The sequence below is a fragment of the Neoarius graeffei genome, chromosome 15, assembly GCF_027579695.1.
Source record: "Neoarius graeffei isolate fNeoGra1 chromosome 15, fNeoGra1.pri, whole genome shotgun sequence".
Classification (NCBI taxonomy): Eukaryota; Metazoa; Chordata; class Actinopteri; order Siluriformes; family Ariidae; genus Neoarius; species Neoarius graeffei.
In genome coordinates, this window is record NC_083583.1 from 76,352,148 (window position 1) to 76,365,198 (window position 13,051).

The 13,051-nt window shown below is 38.7% G+C and overlaps 1 protein-coding gene across 1 annotated transcript in view; it reads right to left on the minus strand.

The window, feature by feature from the left end:
• Nucleotides 1-1,271: 1,271 nt before the first annotated feature.
• Nucleotides 1,272-13,051, minus strand: part of LOC132899073 (mucin-5AC-like) — a gene marked incomplete at its 3' end in the record, with an annotated part of 33,154 nt that continues 21,374 nt past the window's right edge. The window contains exons 18-31 of the mRNA XM_060940711.1: nt 11,328-11,428; nt 10,980-11,131; nt 10,609-10,747; nt 9,219-9,329; nt 8,789-8,968; nt 8,448-8,687; nt 8,197-8,353; nt 7,957-8,085; nt 7,007-7,154; nt 6,889-6,932; nt 6,543-6,728; nt 4,421-4,610; nt 2,609-2,612; nt 1,272-1,847 (exon numbers count right to left, since the gene is read on the minus strand). Coding sequence (XP_060796694.1) covers nt 1,272-1,847; nt 2,609-2,612; nt 4,421-4,610; nt 6,543-6,728; nt 6,889-6,932; nt 7,007-7,154; nt 7,957-8,085; nt 8,197-8,353; nt 8,448-8,687; nt 8,789-8,968; nt 9,219-9,329; nt 10,609-10,747; nt 10,980-11,131; nt 11,328-11,428 — 2,357 coding nt within the window. The remainder of the gene's footprint in view (nt 1,848-2,608; nt 2,613-4,420; nt 4,611-6,542; nt 6,729-6,888; nt 6,933-7,006; nt 7,155-7,956; nt 8,086-8,196; nt 8,354-8,447; nt 8,688-8,788; nt 8,969-9,218; nt 9,330-10,608; nt 10,748-10,979; nt 11,132-11,327; nt 11,429-13,051) is intronic.

Sequence of the window (13,051 nt, forward strand, 5' to 3'; positions counted from 1 at the left end):
AGACCCTGATTTTGGTTGAGACAAATTAGTCCATCTTGGCGATTACATGTCACTACCTGACCCAACTGTGAAAGGGAAAGACCAGGGTAGAGCTTTGCTCTGCATTCAACTTTTGTTGGGGTGGAACAGACATTAGGATAATTTTCACTTATCCTCTTCACTGGAACAATTTCACCACCATTAGGACCAGTTGTAGGAGGGCCAAAGTCCATCCAGTCAGACCAAGAGCACTCAAACGTGCAATGTTTGATCGTTGTTGGTGTTGCTGGTGATATTGTAGTTGTTGTTGTTGTTGGTGGTGGTGTTGTAGTTGTTGTAGTAGTTGTCATTGGTCGTGTTGTAGTTGGTATTGTAGTTTTAGTTATTATTGTTGTTGATGTTGTCGTCAGCGTTGTTGTTGGTGTAGTTGGTGTTGTAGTTGGTGTGGTTGTTGGTGGTGGTGATGTTGGACACCCTTTTGGAAATCCACAACAATACACTCTAATTTCATAGTCAAAGCACTGCTGTTGAGGACCCTGATTTTGGTTGAGGCATATTAGTCCATCTTGGGCATTACATGTCACTACCTGACCCAACTGTGAAAGCAGAAGACCAGGGTAGAGCTTTGCTCTGCATTCAGCTTTTGTTGGGGTGGAACACACATTAGGATAATTTTCACTTATCCTCTTCACTGGAACAATTTCACCACCATTAGGACCAGTTGTAGGAGGGCCAAAGTCCATCCAGTCAGACCAAGAGCACTCAAACGTGCAATGTTTGATTGTTGTTGGTGTTGCTGGTAATATTGTAGTTGGTGTTGTTGTTGGTGGTGTTGTAGTTGTTGTAGTAGTTGTCATTGGTGGTGTAGTAGTTGGTATTGTAGTTTTAGTCATTATTGTTGTTGATGTTGTCGTCAGCGTTGTTGTTGGTGTAGTTGGTGTTGTAGTTGGTGTGGTTGTTGGTGGTGGTGATGTTGGACACCCTTTTGGAAATCCACAACAATACACTCTAATTTCATAGTCAAAGCACTGCTGTTGAGGACCCTGATTTTGGTTGAGGCAAATTAGTCCATCTTGGGCATTACATGTCACTACCTGACCCAACTGTGAAAGCAACAGACCAGGGTAGAGCTTTGCTCTGCATTCAGCTTTTGTTGGGGTGGAACAGACGTTAGGATAATTTTCACTTATCCTCTTCACTGGAACAATTTCACCACCATTAGGACCAGTTGTAGGAGGGCCAAAGTCCATCCAGTCAGACCAAGAGCACTCAAACGTGCAATGTTTGATTGTTGTTGGTGTTGCTGGTGATATTGTAGTTGTTGTTGTTGTTGTTGTTGGTGTTGTAGTTGTTGTAGTAGTTGTCATTGGTGGTGTTGTAGTTGGTATTGTAGTTTTAGTCATTATTGTTGTTGATGTTGTCGTCAGCGTTGTTGTTGGTGTAGTTGGTGTTGTAGTTGGTGTGGTTGTTGGTGGTGGTGATGTTGGACACCGTTTTGGAAATCCACAACAATACACTCTAATTTCATAGTCAAAGCACTGCTGTTGAGGACCCTGATTTTGGTTGAGGCAAATTAGTCCATCATGGGCATTACATGTCACTACCTGACCCAACTGTGAAAGGGAAAGACCAGGGTAGAGCTTTGCTCTGCATTCAACTTTTGTTGGGGTGGAACAGACATTAGGATAATTTTCACTTATCCTCTTCACTGGAACAATTTCACCACCATTAGGACCAGTTGTAGGAGGGCCAAAGTCCATCCAGTCAGACCAAGAGCACTCAAACGTGCAATGTTTGATTGTTGTTGGTGTTGCTGGTGATATTGTAGTTGTTGTTGTTGTTGTTGGTGGTGTTGTAGTTGTTGTAGTAGTTGTCATTGGTGGTGTTGTAGTTGGTATTGTAGTTTTAGTCATTATTGTTGTTGATGTTGTCGTCAGCGTTGTTGTTGTTGTAGTTGGTGTTGTAGTTGGTGTGGTTGTTGGTGGTGGTGATGTTGGACACCCTTTTGGAAACCCACAACAATACACTCTAATTTCATAGTCAAAGCACTGCTGTTGAGGACCCTGATTTTGGTTGAGGCAAATTAGTCCATCATGGGCATTACATGTCACTACCTGTCCCAATTGTGACAGCAAAAGACCAGGGTAGAGCTTTGCTCTGCATTCAGCTTTTGTTGGGGTGTAACAGACATTAGGATAATTTTCACTTATCCTCTTCACTGGAACAATTTCACCACCATTAGGACCAGTTGTAGGAGGGCCAAAGTCCATCCAGTCAGACCAAGAGCACTCAAACGTGCAATGTTTGATTGTTGTTGGTGTTGCTGGTGATATTGTAGTTGGTGTTGTTGTTGTTGGTGGTGTTGTAGTTGTTGTAGTAGTTGTCATTGGTGGTGTTGTAGTTGGTATTGTAGTTTTAGTCATTATTGTTGTTGATGTTGTCGTCAGCGTTGTTGTTGGTGTAGTTAGTGTTGTAGTTGGTGTGGTTGTTGGTGGTGGTGATGTTGGACACCCTTTTGGAAATCCACAACAATACACTCTAATTTCATAGTCAAAGCACTGCTGTTGAAGACCCTGATTTTGGTTGAGACAAATTAGTCCATCTTGGCGATTACATGTCACTACCTGACCCAACTGTGAAAGGGAAAGACCAGGGTAGAGCTTTGCTCTGCATTCAACTTTTGTTGGGGTGGAACAGACATTAGGATAATTTTCACTTATCCTCTTCACTGGAACAATTTCACCACCATTAGGACCAGTTGTAGGAGGGCCAAAGTCCATCCAGTCAGACCAAGAGCACTCAAACGTGCAATGTTTGATTGTTGTTGGTGTTGCTGGTGATATTGTAGTTGTTGTTGTTGTTGTTGGTGGTGTTGTAGTTGTTGTAGTAGTTGTCATTGGTGGTGTTGTAGTTGGTATTGTTTTTTTAGTTATTATTGTTGTTGATGTTGTCGTCAGCGTTGTTGTTGGGGTAGTTGGTGTTGTAGTTGGTGTGGTTGTTGGTGGTGGTGATGTTGGACACCCTTTTGGAAATCCACAACAATACACTCTAATTTCATAGTCAAAGCACTGCTGTTGAGGACCCTGATTTTGGTTGAGGCAAATTAGTCCATCTTGGGCATTACATGTCACTACCTGACCCAATTGTGAAAGCAAAAGACCAGGGTAGAGCTTTGCTCTGCATTCAGCTTTTGTTGGGGTGGAACAGACATTAGGATAATTTTCACTTATCCTCTTCACTGGAACAATTTCACCACCATTAGGACCAGTTGTAGGAGGGCCAAAGTCCATCCAGTCAGACCAAGAGCACTCAAACGTGCAATGTTTGATTGTTGTTGGTGTTGCTGGTAATATTGTAGTTGGTGTTGTTGTTGGTGGTGTTGTAGTTGTTGTAGTAGTTGTCATTGGTGGTGTTGTAGTTGGTGTGGTTGTTGGTGGTGGTGATGTTGGACACCCTTTTGGAAATCCACAACAATACACTCTAATTTCATAGTCAAAGCACTGCTGTTGAGGACCCTGATTTTGGTTGAGGCAAATTAGTCCATCTTGGGCATTACATGTCACTACCTGACCCAACTGTGAAAGCGAAAGACCAGGGTAGAGCTTTGCTCTGCATTCAAATTTTGTTGGGGTGGAACAGACATTAGGATAATTTTCACTTATCCTCTTCACTGGAACAATTTCACCACCATTAGGACCAGTTGTAGGAGGGCCAAAGTCCATCCAGTCAGACCAAGAGCACTCAACCGTGCAATGTTTGATTGTTGTTGGTGTTGCTGTTGATATTGTAGTTGGTGTGGTTGTTGTTGTTGGTGGTGGTGGTGTTGGACACCATTTTGGAAATCCACAACAATACACTCTAATTTCATAGTCAAAGCACTGCTGTTGAGGACCCTGATTTTGGTTGAGGCAAATTAGTCCATCTTGGGCATTACATGTCACTACCTGACCCAACTGTGAAAGCGAAAGACCAGGGTAGAGCTTTGCTCTGCATTCAAATTTTGTTGGGGTGGAACAGACATTAGGATAATTTTCACTTATCCTCTTCACTGGAACAATTTCACCACCATTAGGACCAGTTGTAGGAGGGCCAAAGTCCATCCAGTCAGACCAAGAGCACTCAAACGTGCAAGGTATGGGCATTGTTGTTGTTGGTTGTGTTGTATTTGTTTTTGGTGTTGTTGTTATAGTTGGTGTGTTCGTTGTTGTTGGTGTTGTAGTTGGTGTGGTAGTTGTTGTTGAAGTTGGTGTGGTAGTTGTTTGGGGTGTTGTAGTTGCAGTAGTAGTTGTTGTGCTTGGTTTTGTAGTTGGTGTTGTAGTTGGTATTGTTGTTGGTTGTGTTGTAGTTGGTGTTGGTGTTGTTGTAGTTGGTGTGGTAGTTGTTGGAAGTGTGGTAGTTGTTGTTGTTATAGTTGGTGTGTTAGTTGTTATTGGTGTTGTACTTGGTGTGGTAGTTGTTTGGGGTGTTGTAGTTGTAGTCGTAGTTGTTGTGCTTGGTTTTGTAACTGTTGTTGTTGTAGTTGGTGTGGTAGTTGTTGTTGGTGTTGTAGTTGGTGATGTTGCAGTGGGGGTTGCCGTTGTAGCTGTTGATGGCATTGTACATTCTGTTGGCTGGCAACATTTTGCCTTTATCTCATAATCAAGACATATTAGGATTTGATATTTGTTTTCACAAAGTAGACCTGAGTTAGTGCATGTAACATTTTGGTGTAACTCTGCTAATGGCACACCTGGATAACGCACAGCTTGACACTCTACTTCAGTTGGTTTATCACATACTTTATAGCGCCCTGATGCAATAATATTTTTGATAGTTTCATTGTCTCCTCCCTTGGGTCCATATTCAGGATAATCAACATTCATCCATGGTGTCCAGGAACAGACTTCACAATGTGGTCTTGTTTGAGTGGTTTCCTTTGTTGTTTTTGGTACTGATGATGATGTAGATGTAGTTGTAGTTGGTGGTTTTGTACTTGTCTTTGGTGTTGTAGTTGTTGTTGGTGTTGTAGTTTTTGGAGTTGTTTGTGGTGTTGATGGTGTTGTAGCAGTTGTCATTGGTGGTGTAGATTCCGTTGGCGTGGTCATTGGTGGTCGTGTTGTACACCATATTGGTAATTCACAACAATACACTCTAATTTCATAGTCAAAGCACTGCTGTTGAAGACCCTGATTTTGGTTGAGACAAATTAGTCCATCTTGGGCATTACATGTCACTACCTGACCCAACTGTGAAAGCAAAATATCAGGGTAGAGCTTTGCTCTGCATTCTGCTTTTGTTGGGGTGGAACAGATCTTAGGATAAGTTTCACTTATCCTCTTCATTGGTACAATTTCACCACCATTAGGACCAGTTGTAGGAGGGCCAAAGTCCATCCAGTCAGACCAAGAGCATTCAGCCATGCAAGGTATGGTTGGTGTTGTAGCTGGCGTTGTTGTTTTTGGTTGTGTTGTTGTTGGTGTTGTCGTTGGTGTGGTAGTTGTTGTTGGTGTTGTAGTTGGTGTGATAGTTGTTGGTGGTGTTGTATTTGGTTTGGTAGTTGTTGGTGGTGTTGTATTTGTTGTTCTAGTTGTTGATGGTGTTGTAATTGTTGTTTTAGTCACTGGTATGCTGGCTGTTGTACACCCTTTTGGTAATTCACAACAATAAACCCGGATTTGGTAGTTCAAACATAATCGAAATGCACCCGATTGTTCTTCATTTTTGCATAGCAAACCTATGTTAATGTTACATTCCACATTCTGTCCAAGTTCACTTATGCTTTTATTTGGATACTTTTCTGCACGGCACTGAATTTGGGATGGATGCTCACAGATCCTGTAACCAGCAGCTCTAATATTTTTGTATGTTTCAGAGTCACCTCCGCTGGGACCAGGGGTTGGGAATGTTGTGTCAAACCATTCTGACCATTCACATGATTGCTGGCATGTAGTTGATGTTGGTCCGTTTGTAGTTGTTGGTTGTGATGACACTGGAGTAATAGATTGCATAGTTGACAATGAAATACAAATAAAGTTCATAAATTCAAAGAACAATTTTCATGACTTCAAAATGTATATTAAGGATATTGTTTCACACATCAACAAGAAATTTTGTTTTCGGTTCCTGATTTCATCCCAATTTCTTGTTTATGTTTCATGATTTAGCCATAAACATAGCCGTTTTATATTTTAATTTTGCTCTGTACTGTTTCGCACATTTATTTTGAATTCTTTCCTTCTTTGTTTTGGCTTGATTTGTTTTAAATGTGTTTTTCTGTAACATACATACCGATCACATACCATTTAAGTGAAAAGTGAAAATTATCCACTTTCTGTGAATTAAAAGTAAATCCCTTTCCAATCACTTTTACCAGTATTTAATTACTGTCTTTCAGATGAGTCACTGAATACTCTGTTTCAGAATCTCATCTCTGACCAGGCTGAAAATGTCTTGGGAATTAAATATGGTGATTAACTGTAATTTGTACAGTATTTAGTTAGAATGTAAGTAGCTCTGAACTACAAGACAAATTTCTGTATACTGACTACAGAATTAGGTATTTCACAGGTTGAACCAATACTAACCTGTTGTTGAGCTGAAGTCAAAGACACTTATTGTTGGTGGTAGGGTTGTAGAGCAACCATATGATGTCCTTTCTATTTTTCCATCCTTTCCACACTTAGCTGTGATGCAGTAGCCATATCCATCAGTAGTATTATAGATTGTGTCACCATAATGATATATTTTTCCATCATATAGGCAGGTACAAGCTGCAGAGTTCGAATTTGTAAAGTTATTCATTTCACTCAACCTTTAGTTTCATTTGATAATAGATATTTCCATCCATCCATTATCCATAACCGCTTATCCTGTGCAGGGTCGCGGTAATAGATATTTGGAGTATGCTAAATTGTAAGCATTAACTCTTACCATCATCATCTGTTTCACAGTTGATTTCTGATGAACTGCAATAGCTTTAAAAAAAGGCATATTATTTTTAATTAAAGTGAATTGGTGAAAAAATTTGCATTTATAAAGTTAAATTTACCATTTCTGACAGTTTTCTGTGCTTGGGACCTCATCTCCATTGCTGTAATGTTTTGCTTTGTAATAGCAGCCACAACTTTCCTTCTCCACGCATTTCATTGTGTCCTCATCAAAATATGGCTGATCATCAGGACATTCTGGGTAACAACCTGAAGAAGCATGTGTTAGACTCAAGTCAACAAAGTTAACTTTATAGGCCTGTAGGTATATGGTGTATTCCTGAAATATTAAACTGCCAATGGCCATTGCACACAGAATTTCAGATAAATATTGGAAAAGATTTCTTTTAACTGTTCTTTTTGACAATGATTTTTTTTTTATTAATTTGGGTTTTCTGAAATTGGCACAGGGTCAAAATTATAGAGTAAAAAAATATATATTATGTACAGCCCAATTGGATGATTAATTTAGTGGTCCTGAAAGTTTCAAAAGGTCTTTTAACCTGCCAACCCCAAGGCCTCCTAACTTCCTGTTAGTGATCATGATTGACTACAGCTAATACATCAAATCAAAGTCCTTCCCATGCCATGTGGTGCATAGGGCAGCGCCAATCTCCGTTTCTGTAGCCCTCAGCGTCTCACCTATTACATAGCTAGGGTTACAGTGGGGAGCTAGTCCTCTGGTAACTGTGAGAGTTTGACTCCCCACTCACATCTGCATTGTAGTGTGCCTTGCCAGACAGCAGTAGGTATCATTTTTATGATGGTCTTTGGTATGACCCGACCGTGAGTAGAACTCACGATCTCCTGATCGAGAGGCGGACATACTAACCACTAGGCCAACTCATGGTACAGCTGATACGTAGCTTCCCAAAATTACCCATATTCAATTAAAACTTGTGCATAAGATTCTTGCATTTTTTTCTATTAAAAATGTTGCACAATCATTCTTCTCCAGAAAAAGAACAGTTCAAACTCAAAGGGACATTTCATCTAAAACTTTTTTCTATACCTTCCAGTGGTGGGATCTGACTGGAACACTCTCCATCAGGATTCCTGCAAGTCTTCATACACGGCGCTCCACAAGGTTTGTAGTGCCACTCACACTCATCAGGAGGGTTGTAGTAATCACAGAACAGTGCTGCATGAGCATAAATTTAAACCCAAGGGTTCAGCAATTCAGTTCTGTAATAATCAATTTCTTGATTAAAGTTTGGAAAGCTTTTAGATCGTGAAATTTAGAGCAACTCACGGCAGATTTTTGGTGTCCTCCAAGCAACACACACTCCATCCTCGTTACAGGCCTCAGCGTAAGCAGCTACAGCTGTACAGAAACACTCACAATCTCCTCCAGTATCACAAGCACATGCATCACTCACGCATGCAGAATAGTATGGTGTAGGGTCAACCTTCACAGGAAAAATACATCCAGTTAACAATAGCAGTGCTCTCTCAAAATTAAGAAGTACCAATGTTATTGGACTCATTGGCAAGAAAACATACATGAGTGTGACAGGCCGCAAAGACTTCATTCATGATGATGCTGCACTGTTTCTGAGCCCAGGCTTGCCGATAGGGATTAAGGGTACATGGATTTTTGATCTGACTAGCATCAGGGCAGCTGGAAGACTCTTTCCAACTGTTTCCAAAATCCAGTGCATTGTTTACCACACCTTGATTTCTCAAGGTAAAGTCAGTGTTTGTGTTGCCGTCATAATTTCCGCACAGACCACAGACCTCACCCTGTCATGAGAGTGCAACATAGTTGTGTTCATTCTGTAACTTCATTCTGTTTAATTATTCATGACTGAATTATTCACTAATTTATATGCATTTATACTTACCTTGAAATTAGGACTAAGCTTAATGAATATACTTGTCTTCTGGTCCCACATCAGAATTAGCCCATTATTAGCTTCAATGACCATGTAAATGCCCATAATACTGAACTGGTAGGGAATTTCATCTCCTGTACCTTGTTGAATAACTTCATATCTTCCATCTGTTAGTAAGAGCTCATTACTCTGAAAAAGAAAATGAGTTTGCATTATGGATAGCTGTTGATTCTATAGCTCTATATGGGGTAGAACTAGAGTTTTATAGAAGTAATGCAAGGTGTGGTGGTTAATTAAAAAAAACCCCTTAAGTTATTGGTGAAGCTGGAGAATTGTTGATTGTGTTGTAAGATTACAACAATTCTCCTGAGACACTATTATCAGCCATTTAAAAAGGACAAAAAATACAACATCAAAAAGAGATAAGAGAAACCCTCACCCCCAGAAAGAGTTTAATGGCTTTGGAGCAGGTGGTGCCAGTTGTTCCACAGGGAATGTTTTCCGTGATGACTCTGAAAGTGCCACTGGTATTACTGTGGCCACAGTGATCCTAAAGCAATCACAAAAATATCTAAATGTCAGTGTTTGTTCATGAATTTCTCTGGCACACTTTCTGCCTTCAATCAATTTGGGTCCAAACACATTTACATTTCCACTTCAGCTTTTGGTTTTCCATTTGTCTTAAATATTCTCTTTTGTGTTGCTTGGTGAAAGTAGAAGACACTATAAACAAAAGTATAATATATTTTACCAGGCATTAACATGGCCTTTAATATATCAGCAGGGAAATGTAGTCAGACTTTGAAATCTTGTTCTAACAATGAGCATGGCCTCGAAGAAGTCATTGTGTTGACCTGTGATAATATACACAAGTTAACTGTGGGATTTTAGTACATGAATTGATAGGCTTAAATAAGCCAATTAGACATTTTAAAGCTTTCAGTTGTTATTCTTTGCAATTATTTAAGTTAACTTATTCAGTCACATTGTGTATTATTAGCTAATATAATATTAGGTTGTCTTTTTATTTACAATCCAAAATTATTTACAGTAAGCTTTTTACAATGTATTAATTCAAAAGAAGATGGTGGAAGACAAAGCTCACTCAGAATAACTCGATATAGACATAGAGAACAGATAACTGTATATTACACTGAAATATGAGGACAAAATATTAAGAAAATCTCACGAGCTGAAATTCAACCTTTGTTGTAAAAATTGTACATTTTCATTAACATTGTGAGTCAGTTAAGCTTACCTCATACTATAAGACTGAAACAGATGCTGTGCATAAATATTCTTACAGCATGACTGACAACAGTTCTGACTAAAATAAATAAATCAATAAATACACTAATACTACTTTATCATTCTTTTTGTGCACAGCTCATATACAGTGATGTGTATAGATGATGCGCTACATTACCTATGGCTAATTATAATCATGTTCAAAACTATTGCTGTTTAACAAAGAAAAATGTACTCTATCTTTTATGTGATGAAACACATCTTCTGTTTGAGATGTTTATATAACATTTATGGATGGAGTCTTCAGTGTCAGCACCTTGTAACAGAGGTGAGAGGACTTCAAGGTGCATTTTTATTTTTAGGTCTCATTAACTTAGAGGTTCCAAAGAACAGCTGTGGAATAATAAGACACTTTGGACCATGGAATCATACAGAAATGATCCATTTTGTGTGATGAGACTCTGCTAGGTGTCAGGCCATATATCATGTAATACTTTTGTTTAACAGCAGGGTCTGTTGTTCTGTTATTCCTTACTTATCATACATGAATTCTTATAATCATATCAGGGAGATGTACTTACTCTGACAAGAGTGTATTCACAGTCTCCATCAAAAGTGTATCTTTTTCCATCAAATGTGTTATAATGTCCATCGCCATACACTGTACAGGTCCCATGGCATAAATCTGTGCTGCACTGCCATTTCCTGTCCTTGCATGTGCTGTGTTCAAAGAAGATAAGAAATACAGAATTTTATCCACTTTCCCACAGTAGCTGGTCCATTTTTACATTCATGTGAAGTCACTAAAAACCTTAAACAGTACTACAGACTACTACCAAGTACATGGCTATAACACTGCAGGCAAAAGAGAAAAAAAATCAATATTCTCCACATCATTTCATGTTAAAAAAAAAAAACCTACAATGACAACTAAGTTTGTTTGTTTACTTACCAGGTATTACAATCAACTTTGATGGATTCTCCAGGTTGGTAAGTTTTACTGTTATGAACGCAAGGACAAAAAGCCTCTTCAGTGCAGCCTCCTTTCCCATCAGACACAAGTCCCGCAGGACACACACAGCCTGACACACACTCTGTGCTGATCTGTTGGATCAAATATTGAATACAAATATTAACTATTCAATAATTGTGACCTGTGGAAATTTCTATAATATGTAGCTTGATGTGATTTCATGAGAAATAAGGATATGCCTTTATGTAAACAAGTGCTTATGTGTATACGTGGTGAGATTTAATACTTTGCCAATATTTAATACTTATAATATCTTCATAAACTCACACAGGCCAAGTCTAGTGTGCTACAGCTTTTTTGACACTCTGAGCCTGTAGATCCTGCAGCATTATCAGAGCAATTGAAGAACACCATCGGTGAGGAACAAGCTGAAAGGACATGAGAAAGAAGAAAAAACTATTACCACAATACTTGTAAATGAAGTTAAAGTAATTAGCCAGTAACATCGCTAGTAACGATACTGCCTCACTGTTCATTAGCTGAAACACTTTTTTTTTTTATTTACTAAGATCCCAAGTAATGAGTACTAACTGGTGCCTGCAGTGGTGAAAAAGAATACATCACACTGTCTAGTATCTAGTTGTTAGGGTTCACCCAGTCGGAAACGGTCAATCGGTCAACTTACTTCTCGGGACCCCCGCCCTCGTACCACCCAGACGTCTGGGACGGAACACCGCAAAAAAACAGAGAACCAGAGATCGGTTTCACTGCTGTTTAATCGCAGTATTCTCGCCAAAGATGAAAGATTACAAACACCTTTTATAACAAATTATAATCTCTCTAAACGGCTATTGTGTCTGTCGAATGTGTGTGTGTGTGTGTGTGTGTGTGTGTATGTGACCTCAGAGAGGGGTGTGTGTGTGTGTGTGTCTCTATGGGAGGGTGTGAGTAAGTGACATAATTTTGATATCTGTGTCTATGTGTGTGTGAGCAGGTCACATTTTAATTACATCACTGTTCTGATGGAATGTTCAGATGTATGTGTGTGTGGTTGACTTGCGAGCAAGTGAGCAGCTTGATCTTGGGGCAGATCAAATAGATTTTAAAGGTCATTGCTTACGTACATATGGAATTTTTCAACAAAGATATGTTATAAGTAAATAAGAACAAACCTAAACAAAGAAAGTCATATGAAACATAAACAAAGAATATGTCTGGCAAAACAAAGAAATGCTACTTCACCAGAGAAAGGTCAAACAGGATTCAGGATTAAACTCATGAAGTCTTAACATTAGAATCATAAGGTCTTAACAACCCTAAATTATATTCTGTAATTATAAAACTAACTTAAAACTATAAAACTAACTTAAATCATTGAATGCATCTTAGATCTAACTTTTAATTCCCAATACACGTTGGCTATGGTTGTGTGTGATATCAAAGGCCATTGTGAGTGTGTGTGATATCATCGCAGACCCTGTCGCCATTCAGACACATCTCATATCAAAAATACACATTTCATATCAAAATAAACAAAATGTTCCCAAACAATGTCCAGCCGAGACATAAGGTCATTTTAACTGACAGAAATTAATCCTTAATTTTGTCACAAATATATTACTGCCTTCTTGGTCAAGAATAATACTTATATAAACCTAACACTAGTGTAGTGTATTTGACAGAACATTTATTTAATTGGCTATTTTCTTTATTTAATTCCAGGAAAATTGCAATAAATTGTAAAAAAACAAAACTGTGTTCAGAATTTGACTGGCAGTGTATGAGTGAATGAAAACATTTTCATGTCTCTATTTTAAATGTTGTGCAAATGTGTGGTGAATATCTAATATGAAAAAACTAAACACTGCCTTCTGCAAATGTAATATGTGCCTTTTGATTGTGAACACATTATATTCATTTGAGGCTTCACTTTTAAACAGATGTGTCCCAAACTCCATATTCTTTGGGGCAAATGTGCAAAAATGTACCATTTTGCTCATTTGAAAGAGAATCCTTCATACACTATTTTTGTTGTTTTGTTTTTTCAGATG